This window comes from Hyperoodon ampullatus, assembly GCF_949752795.1.
Source record: "Hyperoodon ampullatus genome assembly, chromosome: 13".
Classification (NCBI taxonomy): Eukaryota; Metazoa; Chordata; class Mammalia; order Artiodactyla; family Ziphiidae; genus Hyperoodon; species Hyperoodon ampullatus.
In genome coordinates this window covers 7,869,590-7,895,533 of record NC_136926.1, presented here as the reverse complement: position 1 = coordinate 7,895,533, position 25,944 = coordinate 7,869,590, and the positions used below count along the sequence as shown (strand labels likewise).

The 25,944-nt window shown below is 43.4% G+C and overlaps 1 protein-coding gene across 4 annotated transcripts in view; it reads right to left on the bottom strand.

Annotated features, from left to right (window-relative positions):
• Positions 1-25,707, bottom strand: part of CLIP1 (CAP-Gly domain containing linker protein 1) — a 93,953-nt gene extending 68,246 nt beyond the window's left edge. For all 4 annotated transcript variants that reach the window (XM_079717659.1, XM_079717660.1, XM_079717658.1 and 1 more), the window contains exons 1-6: positions 25,535-25,707; positions 21,116-21,687; positions 7,355-7,479; positions 5,130-5,352; positions 787-984; positions 56-159 (exon numbers count right to left, since the gene is read on the bottom strand). In XM_079717659.1, the coding sequence (XP_079573785.1) occupies positions 56-159; positions 787-984; positions 5,130-5,352; positions 7,355-7,479; positions 21,116-21,687; positions 25,535-25,619 (1,307 nt within the window). In that variant the 5' untranslated portion in view covers positions 25,620-25,707. The remainder of the gene's footprint in view (positions 1-55; positions 160-786; positions 985-5,129; positions 5,353-7,354; positions 7,480-21,115; positions 21,688-25,534) is intronic.
• Positions 25,708-25,944: the final 237 nt, after the last annotated feature.

Below are 25,944 nucleotides of genomic sequence, written 5' to 3'. Positions count from 1 at the left end.
GTTGATGGGGAAGTTCTCCCGAAGGCTGTTTAAAAGGAGAACAGTTCAGGATCACCTTCTCTCCTCTTCAAGTTGGTTGAGAAGCTCCACCTTCTCCCGGTCAGCAGCTTCCACCATGGCTCGCAGCTGGTCCATCTTGGCCTCCAATTCCAGGACATGCTGCGGAAGGCAAGGGTGTCGGTGAGTGGCCTCCTTCTGACCCAGATGCACACCCAGGGATGCCTCCAAAGAGCTACGGCTAAATGGGACCACTGTGGGTCGGCATTACTCAAAAAACCTTTTCCCATTAAAATGCTTTCTATGATCTCTTATGACAGGTTGTTCTCGGCAGCAGTCCTGGGAACTAGATGATGAAAAACCACACCATTAAAGAAACAGGGGGCAATGTTAAAACAACGCTCATCTTTTTTGAGCTGAAACTCAGACAAAGCATAACCTACCAAACAGGAGCCGTCACCACTGGTAAGGTCCTAGTACACAAGCTCACCTGACACATACAGGCCAAGAGACCTGGATGTAAAGACCAAAAGAGTGCAGTAGACTCGAGAAGAACAGAACTTCATCTTTATGATGATGCAAACTGGTACCCCAGGGCACAGCTTTCAAACAAGCCCCGCAAAGGCATCTATGCTCCTTTCCAGTGCCCTCGAGACCAGCTCTCCGGCTCCAAGCACCACGTACACGGTTCAACCTCCTCCCTCAATTCAGAAACCATCACGGTCTCTGCAACAAGATCAGCTTAGAACCTGTCACCATCTCTGCAACAAGGTCAGCACCAGACTTCACCTGGTCGTGTCCGTCCCGGGCCAGAGCCAGCTCCTGCTCCATCTCCCCCACGTGGCTCGTGGCCTTGGCCACCTCCGCCCGCTCGAGATCCCGTTCAGCCAGCAGCTGCTCGATGTGCTGCTGCTTCTCCTTCAGGGCCTCCTGGAGGGCGGTGGTGCCGGAGATCTTCCTGGCGTAACGGGAGGAGGTTTCGGTCAACTGCAAAGGAAAGTTAAAGAAGTGAAGGGCGATGATGCTATCAGGGACGCAAGGAGGGACCGATGCGTGCAGGCAGGTGTCTCCTCGGCAAAGCAAAAGCACTGCCCCAGGGCTTCCCTGGTGGCGCAGTGGTTGACAGTCTGCCTGCCGATGAGGGGGACACGGGTTCGTGCCCCGGTCCGGGAAGACCCCACATGCCGCGGAGCGGCTGGGCCCGTGAGCCATGGCCGCTGAGCCTGCACGTCCGGAGCCTGTGCTCCACAACGGGAGGGGCCGCAACAGTGAGAGACCCGCATACCGCAAAAAAAAAAAACCCAAAAAATTAAAAATTAAAAAAAAGCACTGCCCCAGCTCGCAGGCTTGCGGAGGCTTAGGAAAGGCTTTTCAGTTTTCATCGAGGAAACAAGACAGCGTGTGCCTCCTGTCTGTCAGTTTCACAAAGAACCCAGCAATGTAAAGAAGCCATGGAACAACCGGGAAGATGTTTAGAAGAAGTGGCTCAAAAGCAAAGGTGCCCTGAGCTCGGCTGATGGGGCCGGGTAGGAATCTAAAAAATTCCTCAGAACCCAGGTAACAAGCTTCTCTAGACTCCATTTCGGCCTGACCTTCATGAATAGTTAGTTATCTTCTTGTTATGACAGTTTGGCCAATCTTTTGATCCTTAGAGTTCGGGATTAGACCTTTTTTTCAACTTCTTAAGCTTCTAAATACCATTACATGAACAAGAGGTCACCCTTGGAGTCACAAACCTTCTTTCAATTGATTATGTAGTTGGATCTCTGTCAGGATTTTCTTCATCTTTCTTTCAAAATGAAAGGCAGAGGTGATTTCACCCAGGAATCCAGCCATGAGGACCTGAATCCCAGTCACCAGAAAGACTTATAAAGACAAAAGATTAAAAGGAAACCTGTGGACTTCCCTGGTGGCGCAGTGGTGGAGGGTCCGTCTGCCGATGCAGGGGACACAGGTTCGTGCCCCAGTCCGGGAAGATCCCACATGCCGTGGAGCGGCTGGGCCCGTGAGCCATGGCCGCTGAGCCTGTGCGTCCAGAGCCTGTGCCCCGCAACGGGAGAGGCCACAACAGTGAGAGGCCCGCGTACCGCAAATAAAAAAAAAAGGAAACCTGTATGTGCCTTCAAAAGCATGTGTGAGGGGGTGAATGAGTGTGCAAGTACACGTAAGAGAAAGGAGGAAAAAGGGCATGAGAGAAAGAAAGGGGGGGGAGATAAATCTGTGGAGAAAGACAAGCAGGGGAAGGAAGGAGGGAGGAAAAAAAAGGGGACTGGAGAGGGAACGGGGGGAAAACAAGAGGTGAAGGAGAAAGAGTGGTGGCGTGAGGTGTGGAGAAAACGTGTTTCAGCGCTGTCACCTGTTCATCTTTGCTGCTTCACACACCCGATACCTCGTCATGTAAAAACACAGAGGACATAACCTTCCGTTAAATGTGCACAGGTAATGTGGGCAAGTTGAGTAACACTCTTCCAAGCTGGGCTCCGGGGGCTGGGAGGTGGTCCAGAAGAGGCCGCGTCCCTTGGCAAGCGCTTGTCCACGGCCATCTACTTGGCAATCACCGGCCCTAGGTCAACGCCGCTTGACTTCAGCCTCTGCAGTCAAAGCCTCGCTTGCTGCTTGAAGGCTCTCCTCGTCCTCCGGCTAGCTGAGCCCCCGGCCCGGACGCAGACCGACAGTGAGGACCTGCTGTCAGTTCAGAGTTAGGCAATTTGACAGCTATGAGAGTACAGTACACCACATTGTCCTTCGCTGTTTCTACGTAGTGAAATTTCTTGAATTATTTAAATATATGGGGGGGAGGGGAATTCCTATTCTCTCTTTTAACCATCTGACCTTGATTTTCCAATTTTACTATGTGGTTATACTTTCTCGTACTGACATTTCTTCCCGAATACACTAAATCTGAGGTTCCCAAACCCCGCGCAGAGGTACACCCCAGGGTACTGCAGCAGACTCACAGGGAGACACAAGGAAACAGAGCGACACGCGTTGGATACCATGCAGACTACTAGCTGGAGGTGATTCACTTTCAACCTTGGATTGTACTACATTCCTTTCCATAACATCATGTCTTTCCGAAGCCGGGTTTTGGCTACTGCCAGACCAAAAGCAAGTACTGTGCAAAAACCAATGTGGCACAGGAGGTAAGGGTGGCAGTGTCCAGGAAGAGTACAAGGTCTGACAGGATATGCAGTGCCCAAGAGCATGCAACCTAATACTAATTCATTGTGGTTATTTAAGAATGAATTAAAAATATTTTTTTCCTTTCAATTAATGTGAACTTTTTTTTTATTTTTGAAGAGCTACTAAATTGTTAGGACATAAATATTAAGTTGTTTGGACCTAACTACTTAATAAACAGAACTGTTAGCTATTTCTTTAGGCCGACGGGCACTGTGAAAATATAACTGAGACTCTAAAGGTTCTGTGGAACCAGAAAGGTTGGGCACCTCTGTACTCAATTCTTTCAGAAGATCACTTTGCATTAAGGAATGTTGCCACTTTTTTATATATATACACAAGGGATCACATGGTTGAGATGCATTTTTAAGAAGTCACACTTTCAATTATTCTGTATTTTGGGTATATTCTTTTATGGTGATTTTTGGTTTAGAAACTATAGCCACTCTATATAAAGAGATACAAAAACAAGCTGTTTTACAAGGCAAGGAGACTCATTTCTCTTTTGCTAGTTTTCTTCAAAAGAAAATGAGGTGAACTAAGAGGAATCAGAACTGTTCTAAAAAGTAAGAGGACCGGTTGGGGGAGCAGGGGGGGCTTGGGCATCTCCAAAGAAACGGACACTTAATTACAACGTAGTAAAAATTACACAAGAAATAATTCCTAATCCAGAGTAGATACTTCCACGGAATCGTTCCTGGATTAGTAAACTCGATGTCCACTTTAGAGTTTGCTGACCCACTCTGAACAAGGCTTCGTCCAAACAGAGGGGTTTCTTCATCCATTTCACTCAAACATTCAAAAAGTTCTTGACAAGCTTTTCTCATAAGTCCGTTTGTAACTTTTCTGTTGAAGATGCAGACTTTTATTTGCAAAATGACATAGTCCAAGCAGGTGTTTATTTTACTTGAACATAAGAGGAACAAAGTCCAGAGGAGCATAACCCCTACTTTAAAGAAAGATGCTTCTGCTGTTGCCTTCCCTGCCCAAGGTCAATGGAGAGAAGGCAAAACGAGATCAAGGGCCAGCAGCCTTACTGCCCGATCATGACACTTCACATTCTAACTCCTGTCTGTAGTTCACTGTCATAAAGCAGAGATCCTGAATTCAGTCTGGAGTACAACCTCATACTGCCATTTCAAATTTAAACAGTATTTGCCTCACTTCAAGTGAATAAACTAAAGGGCGGGGGGTGGGAAGGGGTGAAGCCAAAAAAGTCATTGCTTTGACGCTAAAAAAAAGCATGACATTAACAAACAGAATGAGATGCTGCCTATTTTGATTCTGATGATTTTCTCTTGCTGATCTAAATGGGAAAGAGAGGGAGAAAGTAAGAGGGAGTCGGGGAAGGGGGCAATGGAGACAAAACAAAACATGGCTTTTCCTAGCATCCTTTCAAGTTCCCTAAGCTCCCCTCTGCATCCTCTGGCCTGAGTCAGGAACGCTCCACACACTAACTGCTTTCAGTGGGTTAGACTGTACGAACATAATACTAAAATTCTAAGAACATGCCTTTTCTCAAACGACTGTAGTTCCTAAAATTGTTTGATGTCAAAGAGAAAGAGACCCAGGTCCTTGAGGAAAAGGATCCCTCCAATTTTCCTGTCCTTCTGATGCCAAAATAATTTCAGAATACTCCATCATCCCATACGTTAGACTAAGTCATAGTTACTACAGATTCACCAAGAACTGTGATATCTTAAAGTCTAAGGAACCTGAAAAGGGCTGTTAAAAAAATTCTTTATTTCAAACGTGTATTCTTGCTAGAGGTTTTTGTTTTGTTTTGTTGCAAAATTTGTAAGGACTTTCACAAGCGACAGAGAACATTTAGTACAAGGGAAAGGGGAGACTTAACATCTCCTAAAGCAAAGCAGGCACACCGACGGGGCGGTGCGGGGGGCATTTACAGTGCCTGGGGCGCAGAGACACGCAGCGGGAGAAGGGAGGCTTACCAATCCCGTCCGACTGGGCTTGCTGCTCACAGAGGAGGCCACAGAGCTCATGGAGCTGAGAGAAGAGGCGGAAGGGCTGCGCGTCAGGCTGGCGGGCGTGGCCGCCATCACCCGCCTCACTGCAGCGGCCTTGGCTTTGGCTGGTGTGGTGGAAGGGAAGCCGATCCTGGTCACTTTGTGGACAGGAGCAAACAGGCCATACTTGGGTTGACACTGAAAATACCTTTAGGGGACAACAACAGGAACAGTAATGAGAAGCAACTTAATTACAAGAAATAACAACTATAAGCAAAAAGCTCTCCTGACTCATAACTCGTGACTGGTTTGCTGTGAACTTTACCAACCAGATGGGGTGGTGCACCAGCCCGTGGCACTCACTGGTGTGCAAGCTGATAAATAACCACGATAATAGTTTGGTTTTTTTGTGTTTTTTAAAATTATTTATTTATTTTTGGCAGCAGTGGGTCTTTGTTGCTGCGCGCGGGCTTTCTCTAGTTGCGGTGAGCAGGGGCTACTCTTCGTTGTGGTGCACAGGGCCTCATTGCGGTGGCTTCTCTTGTTGCAGAGCACGGGCTCTAGGCATGCGGGCTTCAGTAGTTGTGGCTCGCCAGCTCTAGAGTGCAGGCTCAGTAGTTGTGGCACACGCGCTTAGTTGCTCTGCGGCATGTGGGGTCTTCCTGGACCAGGGCTCGAACCTGCGTCCCCTGCATTGGCAGGCGGATTCTTAACCACTGCACCACCAGGGAAGGCCCACAATAATGTTTTAGAAAACACACTAGGAAATAACAGTATGATACACAGAGATGGAATCACTCATCTGTTACTAAGATTTTACGCAAAGGGAAGGTCTTTCTACTATCTGATAAATACACAGCACAGGCGTGATCTCACTTAATAAAACCTTGCCAAACAAAGGGCAAGAGAAATCAAACAAGCACCTAACTCTGGCAGATTCACTCAAGTAAAGGTGGAGTAGTATCAACTGGTACTGACGCTTGGAGATCTCACGACTCTAGTGAATTAGAACATCTTAATACGAAGGATATCAATGATATAGCTTCATAACCGTTGCAGCACCAAGAGATTTTTTTTAATCTCCTCGCGGCATTATTATGGTAGTTGGTACATAAGCCCTATACGCTTATAATCAGTCTGTAAACATTTCGTAAGTAAAATGTTAACTACAGCACTTTATACTACGAACAATAATGCGTCAGAGACCACAACTGTGCCCAAGGCCTTCAAAGCATCTGAGGCGTGGGAAACGCTCTTGCATTCACCTGCATGACTTAACTCCCACCCCATCCCTGGGAGGTGAGAGTGGGGTTAGCCTCACAGGGGAAGAGGTGTGCCTGCCGTCCGTCCTCCTGCCACAGGATGGAATCCTTGTCACCAAATATAAAGACACATTCTGCGTTCTCGTCCTAACAGAAGCAGCTTCCTTCTCCTCACTCCGCCTACCCTCCAACGCCCAGAAACTCATTCAGGCGTTGACTGCTATCAAAGGGAGAGCAGCCAAGAGGATGACACAGTATTTCCTTTCTATTTTGAAAAATAAAATGAAAACATTATAGATGACACTATAATTGTAGAAACATGTCATTACACACTTGTCTAAATCCATAGAATGTATACCAAGAATAAACTGTAATATAAACTACAGACTTTGGGGGATAATGATGTGTCCATACAGGTTCATTAGCTGTAATAAATGGACCACTTGCGTGCAGGATGTTGATAATGGGGGAGGCTGTGTATGTGTGGGGCAGGGGGTAGAGGAGGGCTATCTCTGTACCTTCCTCTCAATTCTGCTGTGAACCTAAAACTGCTCTAAAAAAACAAAAAAGCCTTAAAAATAAATACATAGGGCTTCCCTGGTGGTGCAGTGGCTAAGGATCCACTAGGAAAGCCTGCGCACAGCAACGAAGACCCAACACAGCCAAAAATAAATAAAATTAATAAATTTTTAAAATAAAATAAATAGATAGATAAATAAACCAAATGCTTGCTCAGAATCTACTCAGACGCACTGCACATATTACTAAAACAGACAGTCAAAAGAAAGACTCTGATTCTAGTGGGGGGAAAAACCGGTAGATGAGTCTTAGGAAATAAAAGTGCAGCTCTTCAAAACACTCACGTCCATTTTATTACACACGGTTGGTGGGATCGGCTTGAGCACCTTTACATGCAAGAGGGAGACGAGGTGCCAACTGCAAACAAACCTTGTGCCAGCGACAGCCCCGTCGTTCTTCCCAAGAGGCTCATCCAACTCCACACCACACCACTCCCCCTTGGCGAAGTCCGTCTCCCCGAGAAACCGGACGACGCCAGCCTTCGTGCCACCAACCTGGAAGAAGAGGACGTTAAAAGGAAGAGATGAACATAATTACAATCTCACAGCTTAATCCTTTGCAGTTGCGGCCAATACTGTGTTCCACCATTTCTCCAAGCAGCTCTTCTCTTAACCTCCTCTCCAACTCTTCAAAGAGTTCTCTCCAAAGGTTAGCAAAGTTCACCTGGGTGACTTCAGTCGCCAGAGTGATCCGATACCTGATACAGTCCAATAATGAAATCGCCTAGGTGATGTGCAGTCATCAACATTTAGTCGAATTTAAAAAATACCTTATTACTCCAGAGGGAGGTTTCGGCTTCAAAATAAATATTTGCTACAAAAATAAAATCCCTACGTCATTAAAGAAAAACAAAATTCATGCATAATCCACTGTAACAACTGCTGTGTTTATGTTCCCAAACTTCCTTTACATCATTATCCAGGTAAAGCAATAACACATACATGTTAAAGACAAATATTCACACATCCACACACATGAAATGTAAATTCTTTAAAATATTTAAAATATTGGTATTTTCCACTGTGAGGCTCTCCATTTCTTCACAACTATTAAAATGACTGTTCTTCACATTTTACGTGAACTGTTCAAAGCTGTGAATCTTTTTAAATGTCTCTTTGTCCCAGCTGTTGTTTGACATAACATGCAAACATTAATTATTTCCAAAATTATCCCATCAGCATTTATTATTTCTTCCTTTGCCATTATTTTTCTATTTCAAATACTCATTTTATCATATTCTCTCTCACATGCACATAGAACAGATCTGAGTCTTTTTACAGTTTCAAAAGTTCAATGTCTGTGCTACTGCCATGGCATTTTGATTACTGCTACTTCACAACCTGCATGATACTTCCTGGTGCTGGTTTCCCTTACTACTATTATTCTTCAGAATACTGATTCTTACTTTTAGCTAAGCTTCTTTTTTCTTTTTTTAAAATTTTTTGGCTGAGCCTCATGGCTCGCGGGGTCTTAGTTCCCCAACCAGGGCTCGAACCTGGGCCCCAGCAGTGAAAGCACAGAGTCCTAACCACTGGACCACCAGGGAATTCCCTGTTTTTTCTTAATTAAAAAAAATTCCCCAATTATACAAGAGGCGAGTCACCGCAGGCAATTAAGAACATTACGAACAAAAAATAAATGTTATTCCTGTAATTTCAACACCCAGGGACACTCACTGCTGACATTTTGGTTCATTTTCCCTGCTATTTTACGGCAGCTGTTTAATATCCACAGTACAGATGTATCACAATATGTACTTTACTCATTTTTCGTTTGGGATGTTCACCTTTTTCTTACTGATTAAAAAGGTAACTCTTTATAATGAATTAATTCTTGAATAGCCAATACATTCTCATGGTTCAAAAACTTTTAAATATAAGTATGTATCCAGGGAAAAGCCTCTCTTACTAAACTCCTGTCCCTAACTATCCCACCTTCCCCATCACAGGTAGCCACCGCTATTGATATAGAGTGTATCCTCCTTGCAGCATTTCTTTATGCATATAAAAGCAAATGTTGGGGCTTCCCTGGTAGCACAGTGGTTAAGAATCCGCCTGCCCATGCAGGGGACACGGGTTCGAGCCCTGGTCCGGGAAGATCCCACATGCCACGGAGCAACTAAGCCCGTGCACCACAACTACTGAGCCTGCACTCTAGAGCCCGCGAGCCACAAGTACTGAGCCCGTGTGCCACAACTACTGAGCCTGCGCTCTAGAGCCCGTGAGCCACAACTACTGAGCCCACATGCCACAACTACTGAGCCCGCGCACCTAGAGCCCGTGCTCCACAACAAGAGAAGCCCCCGCAATGAGAAGCCCGTGCACCGCAATGAAGAGTAGCCCCCGCTCGCCACAACTAGAGGAAGTCCACACGCAGCAACGAAGACCCAACACAGCCAAAAATAAATAAGTAATTTTTTTAAAAAAAGGAAATGTTAGTTCATATTTTTACTCCTCCCTTTCATTTTTACATACAAAAAATGAGTTGTCTTGCACCTGTACTACATGAGCTGTCCTGCACCTCACTTTATTCCACATCAAGACACAGAGAACGTCCTCCTTGTGTTTACAATTGCACGTCATTCCACTGTACGGATTCACTCCAGTTTATTAAATCAGCCCCCACTGGGAGACATTTAGGTTATGTAGGTTTACTGATTTAATAAATTTAAAAATCATTTTGGTTAATTAAAAAAAAAAGTCCAATGGGATTGTGTTAAATGTAGATTTACCTTGGGAAGGTAACTTATTTTATTGATCTTCACAAGGAACCAGCTTTTCAGTTTTTCCTTTTTGTTTTTAATGTTCTCTATTTTATTTAATTCACTTTTTATCTCACTATTTCTTTTTTTCCCACTTCCTTGTGGTTTATTACTCTTTCCTTCCTAACTTCTTAAGACCAATACTAATTTGCTTTTTAATACCAAAGCTATTTTGTTTTAATTTTTCTCTGAATATAGTTTTCTATGAGTTTGGTATGATACACATTTTTTTCCTGCTCTATTTAAGCTTTGTTGAAGATGGAAAATGTTAAGTCTCAAAGCTAGATACTTTTTCTCTGGAAGACAAACTCTTTGTGAAATTGATTTAAGGAACCAAAGCAGTTAGAGTTTAAGGTACTCTAGACAGGAGAGCATGTGAAGGGTGACAGAGGGCATGCAGTCCCCGGACAGTTCAGAAACATCCTGGTGTCATGACAGGTGTCACTGAGGAAAGATGGAGTTGGAGGCTGGAGAAAACTCCACGCAGGAACCGTTGTGTCCAGCACCGCAATCCACAGTGCACAGCAGGAGACACTCAACAAACATTTGCTGAAGAAATGAAAGGTGACCTTCTCCGTAGGGAACTACACAGAAAAGGCCATTTTTCCATGTAAACCAACAAAAGGAAAAGGATATCCAGTGGCTGAGGCTGAATTTGATGGCTCAGAAGAGAGCAAAGGAAGAAATATGCTAACACAGACTAAGTAAGCATGGGCTCCAAGTTGGACAAATTCAAATGCCAGCTCTGTCTATGAATTAGTCAAGCTGCTTAGTTTCTAAATCTTAGCTTCGGAACTTCCCTGGTGGTCCAGTGGTTAAGAATCTGCCTTTCAACGCAGGGGACGCAGGTTCGATCCCTGGTCGAGGAATTAAGATCCCACATGCCGCAGGGCAACTAAGCCTGCGTGCCACAACTAGAAAGAAGCCCTGCGCCACAACAAAGAGCCTACGTGCTGCAGCTAAGATCCAATGCAGCCATAAATCAATCAATCAATCTTACCTTCCTCATAAGTAAAATGGCAATAATTATAGAATTGCTGTGAAGATTAAATAAAATAATCCACATAAAACTGTTTAGTCAGTGTCTGACAGATAGTGTGAGAGTCTGCTATATGTTAGCAGCCAGTGTGTCCATGCTAAGGAAAGTACTAGTTCTAGATCTGGCAAATTGGACTTTTTAGCACTCTTATTGGTAACCATGGAATGTATGAATAGTAACCTATATAAAATTGGCCTCTGTTTTCTCTGTCCTCTCACACACCTTTCAGAGCAGCAGACTAACCAGCATCACATGAGCAGAACACAGCACATTAGTTAAAGATGATGTAATCTTTCCAGATAATCTGTTGAATTCTTTGGGGGTGAGTCTAAGTTACTGTTATGACAATTGTTTTTCCAAGAGGCGTCTAACAGGCTGTGGGCAGTAAATTCTCCAAACAAACCATGGCTTCACTCAGATCAGAAGCTTTATAACAAATTACCACACACAGATCAGCAACTTTTTCTCTAAATCCAGGTAACAGAACATACATCTACTCCGAAAAAAAAAAAAAGCCATAAAGTTTGTTTCAAATGGATGATTACTAGTTCCTAGAATGGGCAGTTTTCTTATACTTTTTCTCTCACCTAACTTGAAATTCTTGACTCCTATGACAGATAATATGCTTTCCTTTCCCCTGTGAAAGATCCTAAGTAATTATTCAAAATATCTTTAACACAGACAGAAAGTCACATCCAAAATCACTCACTTTTCTACTTAATCACTTTACAGTCAAATTTTTTTCTAAGCATTTAAACATCATTTTATAAAGTTAAGTTTTACTTCTCATGTGTTCCAGAGAACCCAACGTTATTACAGTATGTGCACTTACATTAAGTATAAGCCACAATTTTCAAATCTATGTTTTACGGGCAGATAACAGGATTTTTAAAAATATTTATTTACTTATTATTCATTTGGTTGCACTGGATCTTAGTTGTGGCAGGCGGGCTCCTTAGTTGCAGCAGGTGGGCTCCTTGGTTGTAGCTTGCTGGCTCCTTAGCTGTGGCATGGGAACTCTTAGTAGCGGCATGCATATGGGATCTAGTTCCCTGACCAGGGATCAAACCCAGGCCCCCTGCATTGGGAGCACGGAGTCTTAACCACTACACCACCAGGGAAGTCCCAGATATCAAGATTATTAAAGATTAAACATTTTACAACATTGAAACAAACAAACAAAAAGGATCCCTAAGGCAAACACAAGTAACTACCATTCATTCAGAATATATACATATAACTCGTAACACTGTGGTCAACCTAAGTCAAAATGAGAAGTCACTACTGAAGACCAAATTAATTTAAACTAGAAACTCAGCTAAAGGAAAACCTAGCTGTGCTCAGGCTTTAGCAAATCTCAGGTTTTTCAGTTCTCATTCATTCATTCGATATATATTCCCTGAGTGCTTGGGCCCTGAGGATACAAATATAAACAGAATACAGTGTTGGCCACTGACAGAAAAATTCAAGCAAATATTTCTAGTGAAAAGTGATAAGCACTTTAAGAGGTTTCTGCAAAATGCTGTGGGAACAGAGACAAACACCCTTCTTGTAAACTCTTCTGAAAAGTAAGAGCACTGATACATTCTGCTGGGGGCTTCCCTGGTGGTCCAATGGCTAAGACTTCACGCTCCCAATGCAGGGGGCCCGGGTTCCATCCCTGGTCAGGGAACTAGATCCCACAGGTCACAACTAAGAGCCCGTGTGCCACAACTAAGGACTCCATGTGCTACAACTAAAAAAGATCCTGTGTGCTGCAACTAAGACCTGGTGCAGCCAAATAAATAAATATTAAAAAAGGAAACATTCTGCTGGGCTGATGAATGGGTCCACAAACAGGAAACAGGAAACCTTTCATCCTCTCTCAACTCTCCCATCTATTCATCAAATCTCAAACAGGCCATTTAACCTCACTGTGCCTCAATTTATAAAGCTATAAAATGTCCAGTGGGTGGTAAGGAGGGACTGTTCCACAGGGATTTCGTGAGCAACTGAATTTTGTGAGGTGGCTTCTTATCTGCCATATTGTAGGTTAAGCAGCTTAATTTAAAAAGGTAACTATGGCTAATTGGTATTTACCGATACAAATTCAGCCCTGACTTAATCACCCGTGAGATGATGATGTCCATATTTTATATTACCTCAACTAGAGAGCAATCCAGCTTAGGGCAGCTCCACTGGGCAGCTCCTGCAAGAAAGGTGAGATCCGCCTGGCCCGGTTTTTATCCACTGGTCCTAAGTGCATCCCTTGTCACACTTTACAGTGTTACTCCTCCCCTTTAAGGGTATAATGTGACAACAGTATTTAAAACCCTCTGATTCTTTTGACAATATTTTATGAATACCTACTGTGTGCCCGGCACTGTTCTAAGTGCTGGGGAAAAGACGGTGAATGAGACAGAAAGTTTCCAGACTCTCATGGAGCCTAAATTCTGGTCAGAGGGAAATGGGCAATGAACAAATAAATAAATGAAAAGATCATTTTAAATACATAGAGGGGGACTTCCTTGGTGGTGCAGTGGTTAAGAATGTTAAGTGGTTAAGAACCTGGACACAGGTTCGAGCCTTAGTCCGGGAAGATCCCACATGCTGTGGAGCAACTAAGCCCGTGAGCCACAACTACTGAGCCTGTGCACCACATCTACTAAAGCCTGTGCGCCTAGAGCCCGTGCTCTGCAACGAGAGAAGCCACGACATGAGAAGCCCACGCACCGCAACAAAGAGTAGCCCCCGCCCGCCGCAACTAGAGAAAGCCCGCCCGCAGCAACGAAGACCCAACGCAGCCAACAATTAATTAATTAATTAAACTACTGCTATTAAAAGACCCGACACAGCCATAAAAGAAAAATAAACAAATAATAAATAAATCTTTTAAAAAATCCATTTGTAAGTGTTTAAACATTTAAAAGGAACCAAAAAAAAAAAAAACCCCTACTGTCCCTGAGGTTGATAAAAGAGCAGAATATTTGCCAGAGTCACACTCTTTTAAAGCACTGAGATCAAAAAGTACCCCACTTGACCAAAACGGTATTAGCAAGGTTTGCTTTTCTAATCTATATGTTTCAGAAGCTACAAAGAGTCTCAGCCTCAAGATATTTTTGTAATTATGCTTAAAGAATTCACAGAAGCAGTATTAAAAGTTAGAAGATGTGATCTAGCAACAGGCATGTCAACATTAGACTCTGGCCCGGGCAGTGGTCCAACTTTCCTCTCTTCAAGTCCCAAAGCTAGACAGCATAAGCTGCCTCCTCAACCCAGAAACTCCTAAGCCCCAAGAGCCTACACAAAGTCCTCAAGGCAGAGATACCAGCTTTGACGTGTTTGGTGTAAAGATACTGGCTTAGGTTTCCAAAAAGAACCTAATGTCACACTGATCAGCCAGCGCCCAGGTACTGAGCCCCGTAGAAAACCCCCAGCACTGTGAAAACAGCACTGGTGTAGGCAGACCGGGCACCACCACACAGGAGAACAGCATGATGAGATCCACCTGTCAGGCGCGTCACTCCATAATTGTGTGAAGACCAGAACCGAGGAGAGACGGGGCTAGCAGCATGGACAGCAGTCTGGGGGTCCATGTGAAGAGGATCATGGCTTAATTCAAGGCAGCGCAGGACAATGGGGCTGGAGAGAGGAGGATGGATAGTAAAACCAAAGACCTGAAATCCAACAGCAGGTGGATGAGTTTATGCATTCCCAAGCCTCAGAAGTGACAATGGCAAAAGCACACGAATCCTACCCTCTCACAGCTGAAAGCAACGAGCAGGAAGAGGAGCCCCGCTATCAACTATGAACTAAGAAGTGGCTCTGCTGAACCCGGCTGTGCACAGACAGGAGGAAGCTGCCGAATCTAGCTTCTCGTCAACAGTGTGATTCTCTGCGCTCCTTCCAGACAACCCTACTAGGCTATGCTGAGTAAGATTTAAGGCTTATGGAAATTGAAAATGAAAAAAAAAAAAAAAGAAGAAAACTAAAATCAGAAAAAATGATTCAAATCCGCAGCAATCCTCACTGTAAAGGAATTAGGCTAAGACTGTGGTGCTGGAAAAGATCTCAACATTCAGCCAAGGTGTCCAGAGAGAGTTAACATAATGTGAACATCTGGAGCCTTCTCAACCTTGGGCCATACAAAATAACAGATTCTTCTACTAACAACTACTCTATCAGCAATCAAGGGAAGGAGAGGGCGCTGTGTAAAGAACAGCTTCCCTAGAGCTCAAACGCCCCACCCAAAAAGAGCCCAAGAACCCCCAGGTAGATGATGAACAAACGTCCAATATAAGTGCAATATCACAATCAGACTTGTAGATCTGGGGGTTATAAGTCACTGGTAAGAAGACTGAGGAAAATAGAAGAAATCAAATTATAACAAAGGGCATACTTGTACACACTTTGTGGGAACATAAAATGTTAACGGCTTTTTGGACTGTACTTTGGCAATATTTATTATGATTTAAAATATTTATATATTCTTTGACTCAGAAATTTCATTTCTAGGGAAAAAAGGCAGGGAGCAATCTAAATGTCTATGATTAAATTAGGTACCCCAAACAGTGTGATATCAAACAGCAGCTTATTATTTTAAATGAAGAGTTGTATTTACTAGCACAGAAATGCCCCAAATCTATCAAAGTATACTGTAAAATGGTGTGTATATAATATGACCCCACTATATGTGTTTTAAATTTACATGTTATAATAAGTCTCACAAATAATGCTGAACAAATGAAGACACACAGAAAAGTACATACTAAATGAACTGTCGTTATTTAGACTCAAACACAAGCAAAATAACTTATAAATAAGAGTTTTTTTTAAATCTCAGGAAGATGTTTTTCCCTTTCACAGTATCCAAAAGACCTACAGATTTACACTATAGGATTCTTAGTTTAAGAGCCCTGTGAGCAGCTTGTAGAAAGATAAAGCTTGTCGCTTTAAAAACAAAAGCCTAAAAAGTCTCCTTCTCATACTTGGTCGTAAGCTAAGAATTCAGCATAGAACATACAGGACATGGAGACAACCATGTTAAACAGAACGGCTGGAAGTCAGTCAAGTTCTCCAGAACCTGACATCACATCCCTGAAATAGCGCCTACACCCGAAAATGCAGCAAGACCAGCTCAAAAACATTCCGAGTAATTGGTCATCCCAGGGATCCCCAGTCTGGAAAGAGGTGAGCCTGAGAGTCAGCTGGACCGCAGCATCAGCCCAAAGCAGCTCATGCCACAAGACAGATGAAAGTAATCTTCAACTAAGGAGATGAAAGCAATCTTCAACTAAGGAGATCTGTGGAATATCTGTGGACAAATGGGAAAACAGAGGGGCCAGAGGGAGATGGGAAGGAGGCAGGTGGGTTTGTTACAAGCAGCTCCAACTGACCCTCCTTGACCCAGCTCATCTACCCCACTGAGGACCACGAGCGTGGAGGGGGGCGAGGACAGGCTTCCCCAGGCCCTGACTGCCTCCCCCAAGATGGGAGCGCCCAATACAGTCATAGCTCAGGAGCTCCCACCTACATCTTCAAGAGGTCATTGGACTAAACCTCACACCTGACGCAGAAATCCGCTTTCCTGCTCTTCCCGCGATGAGAGCCGGAACTGGAGAGAGCTGCGTGGAGAAGGCAACCTCCACTCCTGCCCTCTCTGTGCTCCTTCCAAGTGGAAGGCGCCACGAGGGCACTGGGGGCGGGACTGGGAATACTCTATACCGCTCCCCACATAACAGTGACCTAACGAACTTAGTTCTACTGGAATTTTTTTACTGAAGCCTAACTGACTTACACTGTCACATTAGTTCAGGAGTGCAACGTGGGGACCTGATACTCTCATATGTTACGAAATGATCACCAGGAAAATTCTAGTAACTGTCTATCACCATACAAAGTTATTACAATATTACTGACTACCTTCCCTATGCTGTACATGACATCCCTGTGATTTACTTATTTTGTAACTGGAGGTTTGTACCTCTTAATCCCCTTCACCTAATTCGCCCGCTCCTCCCCATCCCCCTCTGGCAGAACCAGTTTGTTTGCTGTATCCATGAATGAGTCTGTTTCTGTTTCATTATGTGTGTTGGTCCGTTTCATTTTTTTAGATTCCACATATACAAGGAAAATCATATGATATTTGTCTTTCCTCCGACTTACTTCACTTAGCATAATACCCTCTAGGTCCATCCATGTTGTTGCCAGTGGCAAGATTTCATTCTTTGTCATGGCTGAGTAATATTCCATTGTACATATATACCACATCTTTATCCGCTCATCCACTGATGCACATTTAGGTTGCCAACAGAAGTTTTCTTTAATTAGGAGAATTCCAATCAAATATTTCAGATTTCTAAATCTAATTCTCTTTATACATGAATTTTGAAGTAAAAATGTTTTACATTCCTAAATCAAAGATTTCTATTAAACAAGGCAGCACATTAAAGTAGAAAAAACATATTAACTGGGAACAAGAGGCCATAATGATATGTATACACATACATCACATATGACCTGAGGCAAGTTGCATTTCTTCTCTGGGCTTCAGTACTCTAAGTAAAAAGAGGCATTTGTTGGTCTCAAAAGAGCCTTTCCAGATCTAAAATACTGTGATTCTAAGGTACTCCTTTAATTTCTCCTAGAAATACTAACCAAAATAGTCAACAATTTTACTGCCTCTAAAAACACTCTCATTAGACTTAAGACTCTTAGAGATTCAAATTCTGTTCCACGTATGCCAGGCTTGAACATGTAATTAACATTCTCCTACAAATACACCATTCAAGCCTCTACAAACCAACCTGCATCTGCAGATGCTCCTTCTTCCTTACTATAAAAATGGAGGAAATCTCCGTCCGTCTCAATCGAAGGCAAAGCAATCCCCGTGTGTGCTCAGGGTGCCACCTCTTCCCAGGAACCTCATCCTGACACTGATTCCCCCGCCCCTCACCGCCACTGTATCTGCACCCTGTTCCTCGAGTCCAGGTCAGTTTAGTCAGGATGTAAACACCCCAGACTCTGCCATCTTCAGAAAACATCTTCCCTAGATCCAATACTCCTCCAGCATCAGCCTGACGACTCTACCCTCCTTCAACATCCAACTTCTTCAAAGAACGGTCACCCCAAATCCACTTTCAACCACCTCTGATCTATTCTTTACGAAGCAGCTGGAGCAATCTTTCCAAACTACAAATCTAATCACATCACTTATCACTCTTGTTGCTCTTAAGGGCAAAATCAAAATCCTTAACATGGCCTAAACTTACAGGCCCTATGTCCCCAGTCCCCGCAGATACCACCTAGTGAATGAGTCTCATCTCCTACCCCTATGGGGTCCCCCACCTGTGGGGAATGACACTGGCCACTTCCCCAAACGTGCCAACTCCCTCCCATCTGGGGAGTTTGCCAATCCCTCTGCTAGAACGTTCCCTCTTGCCACTACCATTCCTCCGCCTGGCCAATTCCTACTCTCCTTCAGGTCCACTTTAGTCCTTACATCCTCATGGAAGCCTTTTGTTGTAAGCTAAGGTCCATCCGGACCTTGTCATTTTGTCTGTTTCATCAGCCAAGCAGCACAATATTTGACTAGTAATTTAATCAACTGTTTCTTACTCTGGTGGAAAAGGAGAGCTACTTGTTTTGAAAGCGTGCCATACGCTATCCCATTTCATTTACAGCTAGGCACTTAGAATGGAATTGCATATAACCTGCAGTCTAATCTACAAAGCTGTCCTGTGCTACGGTAACAGGTTTCCGATTTAACCAAAGCTTACTAGATAAATACGTACCATAAGTCTTAAATATTTTTAGGCCCTTTGACCTAGTAATTCCACCACTATAAATTTATCCTAGGAAAGTAAGAGAGATACACCCCAAAAATTTTAAATGGCATTCATGGCAGCAATATCTATACAGTAAAAAGTGGAGGAGAGGGGAGGCGAAGTAAACACCAGTAAAAGTGAAAAGAAGAGTAAGCATCAAAAAACCTTCACTGCAACAGTGGTCAGGATACGTGCTCTCACTGCCGAGGGCCCGGGTTCAATCCTTGGTGGTGGAACTAAAATCCCACAAGCCGCTCAGTGTGGTTAAATAAATAAATAAATAAATAAATAAATTGGTATAGCAAGTGAGTATGAGCTAAACAAACAAGTTACAGATTGAGCCGCAGAGCACTGACATACTGAAAGGATGCTCTAAGTTCTGAAGCATCAACTGCTAAAACTCATGACTATTATAACCAGAAGAAGGAACCTACTGACCTTGAAACTAAGAGATCCAGAAGGACCCCCTTGAAGGTAACAGGTATTAAAGGGTTCCCACAGGTGCATGGGGCCTTCTAGATTCATGATGCTACAGGACTGAGAGACAGAAGTCCCAAGTTCTAAATCTAAAACCTACAGCGAACGTACTATATGACTACAGGGAGTCACTGCCTTTTTCGGGGCTTACGTTTCCTTGTCTGTAGGACAAAAAAAATCACAAAAACTTCCAATTTCAAAATTATACTATCAATCATCAGCTCTACATAACAGGTTCTGGAGTAAAAATACCTAAATTTTAATTGCAGAAGCATCACTCTTCAGGTTGTATGACCTTGGGCAAGTGATTGTACTTCTTAGGACCTCAGCTTTCTCACCAATTCTATGGGGGGCTACTCCATATACTGCTGACACATTCAACGAGATGCACGGGACATTCTAAAGGCTAACAGCCATTCTTTTTTTCCCATTATATTACTGTAAGCCTCCAAGACTGACGGAATTTTTACGGATACAAAAGAAACTGAAGAGCACAGGGTCAAAGACTTCAGACAGACGTCATGCCTTGAACTGAACTGACTAAAGTGTTGAAAAAGTCAGAGAATAGCTTTAAATTTTCATCAATGAGAAAAACAGCTACCATTTCTTGGGAATTCTCTGGCGGTCCAGTGGTTAGGACTCGGTGCTTTCACTACCGAGGGCCTAGGTTCAATCCCTGGTCAGGGAACTAAGATTCCACAAGCCACATGGTGTGGCCAATAAATAAATAAATAAATAAGGTTCTGCTGTTTAAAAAAAAAAAAAAAAGCTACCATTTCTTGAGTGTTGACTGGATACCAGGCACTGCTAAGAATGTTATATGCATCAGCTAATTTAATCCTCACAACAATGCTAGATGTTAGCACTATTATTCAACCTCATTTTCACAGATGAGAAAACTAAGAAGTTAAATAACTTGCTAAGGTCACAAAGGCAGAGCTGGACTCAGCTTGTGTTTTTAGCACTGCTACACTGCCTCTCATTTAAAACAATCAAAAAAAGAATAAATCAGTCACTGTGTCATTCAGGGGTTCTAGAATGTACAGCATGTAGACCTTATACATTGTTTCCTGCTTATTAGTAAAAAATAAATAAATAAATAAACTACAGTACATTTCTTTTTTCTTAATATTTATTTATTTATTTATTTGGCTGCATCAGGTCTTAGCTGCCGCGCAGTCTTCTCTCTAGTTGTGGCGCGCAGGTTCCAGGGCGCACAGACTTGGTTGCCCCTTGGCACGTGGGACCTCAGTTCCCGGACCAAGGATCAAACCTGCGTCTCCTGCATTGGAAGGTGGATTCTTAACCACTAGACCACCAGGGAAGTCCCTCCTTTCTTTTCCTAGACCTAAACCTGATCATTTAAAAGGCAGAGAAATTCTGAAATAACATCCTGTGATCTCTGAGTTTTCCAAGACCCTCAGAGAAACAGGATCTCATATTTACCCACACACTATCCTTAAAGCAAAAATTAAAAACCAGAAAGAAAAAAAAAAAACTTTGTTAAAAACATCTAAGTCGGGCTTCCCTGGTGGCACAGTGGTTGAGAGTCCGCCTGCCGATGCAGGGGACGCAGGTTCGTGCCCCGGTCCGGGAAGATCCCACATGCCGCGGAGCGGCTGGGCCCGTGAGCCATGGCCGCTGAGCCTGCGCGTCCGGAGCCTGTGCTCCGCAACGGGAGAGGCCACAACAGTGAGAGGCCCGCGTACCGCAATTAAAAAAAAAAAAAAAAAATCTAAGTCCACCTCTCAGCTTGTTTTGTCAAGTAAAGTTACCTTAATATTTACAAGCTAAAAACTCAATATTCTTTTGACTAAACGAAGATAAAACTAGAGTCGATCCCTGCAAACCTACGCTTATACTACGCACAAGCTACGTAGCCAGTTTCTGATCTGTTGTATATGTACACATAAACGGAACCAGAAAAGCTGATTACTTACTCTATAAATGAATGGTCATCCCTACAGAACAGATTCTGAGCCCGCGTGTGTGTAGTTCAACCCCTCACTCAGGTCAACGTAACGACCTTGGAAGGTTCATGGACTCACCAATACTCGGTCTCCAATTTTGAGCTCTCTTTCTCCTTTCTTGACTGAGCCGGCCTCCGAAAGGTTGGAAATAGATTCACTGGTGGTTTTTGTAAGGTTGCTGATCTGAGACGTGGCTGAAGGTTCCTTTGCGGTTGGCTGGGGCGATCTGTGGGGAATATGTGAGGGGGCGGCTGGGGAAGAGGACACCATGCTGGCTGTCGAAGTGGACAGGGGCGAAGTCGCTCTGGAAGCGTGAGCTGTCTGCAGGCCGTCGGCTTCATCGTCTGCCTGCGCCTTCCTGGTCAACTTTGAAGGCCGGGTGAATATGCCCTTTAAGGGCTCGCACTGGAAGTACCGGATTCCTGCCACTGAGCCGTCATTCTTGCCTATGGCTTCATCTAAAACGATCCCGGCCCATTGGCCTGGTGCGAACTGGGTTTCTCCCAGGAACTGGATAAATCCAGGCTTATTCCCATTCACCCAAACGCGCTCCCCAACTCGAAAATCATCCACAAACTCCTCCTGTGTCTCAGCAGATGGAGTGCTTGAGGCTTTTTCACTGGATATTGTTTTTTCTATTGGAGCTGCAACTGAAAACAGAAGAAAGGATCAGAAAGGATTCGATTTCATATTTAAGCAGACAACCCCTAGGTTAAAAGGAAAATAAACCAGAGAAAGGGCCAAAAGCAACAGAAGTAGCCACAACTCTTCAAGAGGTGCTCTGTTTATCTTTCTTCTTCATTTTTCGTTTTCTTTTTCTTTTTTTTTAGCAAGGAGGCAAAAAGTACTTGACCCATCACTACCATTTTTTTTTTAATTAATTAACTTATTTATTTATTTTGGCTGCATTGGGTCTTCACTGCTGCACGCGGGGCTTTCTCTAGTTGTGGTGAGCAAGGGCTACTCTTCGTTGCGGTGCGTGGGCTTCTCATTGCGGTGGCTTATCTTGTTGCGGAGTACAAGCTCTAGGCATGCCGGCTTCAGTAGTTGTGGTGCACGGGCTTAGTTGCTCCGTGGCATGTGGGATCTTCCTGGACCAGGGCTTGAACCCGTGTCCCCTGCATTGACAGGCAGATCCTTAACCACTGTACCACCAGGGAAGTCCTGCATCACTACCATTTTCAATGCTGTCAAAACTCAGTGAGCTGATAAGACTTAGTCCTTATCTGCAATCAAGATTGGAGGAAGTCAAAATTGGGGAAAAAAGTAGTCCTTTTCCCAGAATTCATAATATAGGTCTGATTTCATTCTTCACCCTGTATCCTGCACATCATGAGCAAATGCCCATTCAGACCCACTGAGACAGGCTCTATTCCCCCATTTGAGTGGCCAGTTAAAGCTGACAGGACTAGGCCCATTTAACCACACACATTCGCAATGAACTAGACGCAGGAGGGGATTCAGTGCCGCAGTCCCTACCATCATTATTCCAAGACTAATCCTTTGCTAGCAGAAATGGAAATCACAGCAGGGAAGAAAAGAGAGCATCCGGCCTGACTCCCTGTAAAGGCAAGACGACTTGGCAAACTCTACCCTACAGTAAAGACAGAGTTAAGTTCTGCCAGGAATGTGATATTTACACTGGAAATACATTCACACATTCACCCGGCAAGCGTTTATTGAATATTTAGTGTGAACTGGCAAAGAGCCTGAATTCTTAATGTCTGCCACTTACTGGGCATATCATGATCTTAGGATGTTCCGTGACCTCTCGTAGTTTAGTTTTTTCACCTGTAAAAGGGGAAAGCAGTAATATCTATCTTGAGAGGTTTTTTTCTTTGAATGAGGATTAAATGAAATAATGTATTTATCCACATTATGCATCTTTCTTGAGTTCCTACCACTCCGGAACTAGTCCCAGGCATTGTTCTTCACCAGGGACAAAGCAAGACAGCACAGTCCATGCCTTCATAGAGCTCAGAGTCTAGCGGTGGAGAAGCAGACAGTCAAGGCACACACCAGGTAACTTCAGGTGGTCTAAGTGCTGTGAAGGAGACAGTGCCTCTGGGCAGAGCAGTCAGGGAAGGCCTCCTGGAGGAGGTGATATCTAGTCTGAGGCCTGACTGACAGGAGTGAATCACACAGACTGGGGAGCAGGGTGGCCCAGTGGAGTGAGAGTGGGTGCTGAACATCTCTTTACCCTACATAGAAAGGGGGACTGTGGAGTTTCCATTTGCGGAGGGTTTTTTTGCTTGTTTGTTTGTTTAGAAGACAGTGGATGCTCTCAGATAGAACAGATAATGATCTGCCAAAGACAGGGGCCAGTTTTTTTTTTTAGTATCAGTTCTGGCTTTGCACATCAACAGTTACTCTTCCCAGAGTGCTGCAAGCATGAATTTCTGAAAAACAATGTTCATAAAAGTGTCTTGAATTCCTTGGCAATTACCTCCTTTTAAGCGTATAAGTTTTAGTATTAATAAGCTGCTTTAATCTTAATTTAAAAAAACCTAATGTGTGCCAAGTAATACTGGAGAAACCAAGTTGAATTACTCATGATCCCTGGACTCAAGGACTTCAAGTGCTAGAAGGTATGCACGAAAAATACTAAAAGTGAAAAAGACAATTCTAACAGGGGTAAATATAACAGTAGAAGGCCTTATAGAAGGGTTGGCGTTTGAAGGGGTCTTAAAAGAGGAAGGATTTTGAGGAGAAGGGGATGCCAATTTTGACTGACTTCCCCAAGACTAAATAGTCCTTAAATAAACCCATTTCTTCACAATCCTTTGCTTTATCAGTAGAGCTTTCCTCTAAGATGTTGTTACCGAGTCTAAGCTCGTACTACTCACCACACACCAGTCAGATAACCAAGAGACGAATTGTTGGGGCAAAGACTAACGAGTTTATTCGGAAAGCCAGCAGACCGACAAGATGGTGACTCGGGCCCCAAAGAACCATCTTGCCTGAGTTAGAATTCGGGCTCCTTTTATACTAAAAGGGGAGGGAGTAACGTCAAACACTTCCTGGTTCTCATCAGCCTCCAGAGGGCATGGGTTAATTTCTTCCTCCCCGCAGTCATTCACAGGTGGGCCTGGTCAGGATGCTTCCTGTGAGCTGAACAAAGGTATTTCAGCTTAACACTCATTATCTGGGAAGCAGGGTTCCAAGAGATGGGCCATTATGTATAATTTAAACTTACAGGCAACATCCCTTTAGTGAGTAACTTGTAATAGAATACAAAAGATTCTTCCCTATTACAATGTTTTATGGCCTCTCTGAAAAGAATCGGGTTTTATCCTGATACATAAAATGTAAATAACTCAGGATCTCCAATGAGTCAACACATTTTTACTGAGCTCCTGTTCCCTGCCAGGCAATTTTCTAGGTGTGTGGATGGAATACAGCAGTGAAAAAAAAAAAAGAAAAAAAAAGCAAACACAAAGATCCCTTCCCTCAAGGAAGACCAATGAATGTCTTTATGGAAGAACTTGAAGAAAAAATGTTGTACTTAATAGATTATGGTGGGCACCTGTCTGGAAAGGCTGAAAACATAAGATCTAATAGTATACAAATCACATAAAAAGATGGTAAAAGCAAGCATCAGATGCTTCTCTCTTGCCTCTCTTACTAAAGACCTTAGGTGATCATTATGGGATGGAAATGGAAATGCTGAAGGAGGAGATGGAGAACAGATGAGGAACAGGTTGTTAAAGATAATAAAAGACACAAGTTCATCTATAAAATGGGGAAGGTTTTCCCTCATGAGCCAGACTTGAGCTACTGTACTACATGCTCCCTTGATGATGATGGCCAATTTCAGGTCAATGACTGTCATCATATCTTTTAAGCCAGATTAGTCTTTGTTTTCTCTCTCTCTCTCTCTCTCTCTCTCTCTCTCTCTCTCTCTCTCTCTCTCTATATATATATATATATATATATATATATATATATATATATATATATCCCTAAACCCCAAGAGAAAAGTCCTGATGAGTTCAGGAAGACACATGGGCAGAAAAACTGAAGAAACACTTTAACACTGTAAGGATCAAATACTGAAATTAACTTGACAACTATTTCAGAACCTTACACTGAATAAATGAAATAGACTCTTCACTGATTAAGACTACTAAATATAAAATTCTATGTCTTTTAATTGAAACTTTTTCAAATATTTTCAACAATATGAAGTTTTATAAGATTGTCTTTTTTGGGGGCTTCCCTGGTGGTGCAGTGGTTGAGAGTCCGCCTGCCGATGCAGGGGACACGGGTTCGTGCCCTGGTCCGGGAGGATCCCACGTGCCGCAGAGCGGCTGGGCCCGTGAGCCATGGCCACTGAGCCTGCGCGTCCGGAGCCTGTGCTCCGCAACGGGAGAGGCCACAACAGTGAGAGGCCCACGTACCGCAAAAAAAAAAAAAGATTGTCTCTTTAAATTTTTCAAATAGAAGTCTTCACATAGGATGAAAAACTTGCTGTTAAGGAGAAACATAAAGCATTACCAGAAGCAGGTGTCTTCAAGGCTGTGCTTCCAGGCTTAAGGATCTTCGTAGGGGCCTTAAGCCCGCTTGGTTTTAGCATACTCATTGTCCTTAGTATATCAGAGCTGTTTTTCCTTTGCCTGTTGCCACTATCTTTCCCCAGTCATTGATAGAACTGGGTGTTTCTATAGTGGAGTCAGTCTCTGGGTTAAATCTGCAAAGAGAAAAATATAAAAAGAGTTTAGAATCTATAGGAGAAAGAAAGTAGAGTTACCAAAGTAGCTCTCACAGCCTAAACATTTCCTTATGATAACCATCTCCACAATGAACCTAGGAACCTAGAAAACTCCAAATATCAAAAATATGAAGATGCTGCTGAAATAGATTTAAAAGCACTTTACTATCCTAAAGACAAGTAGCTAAGGCTGGCA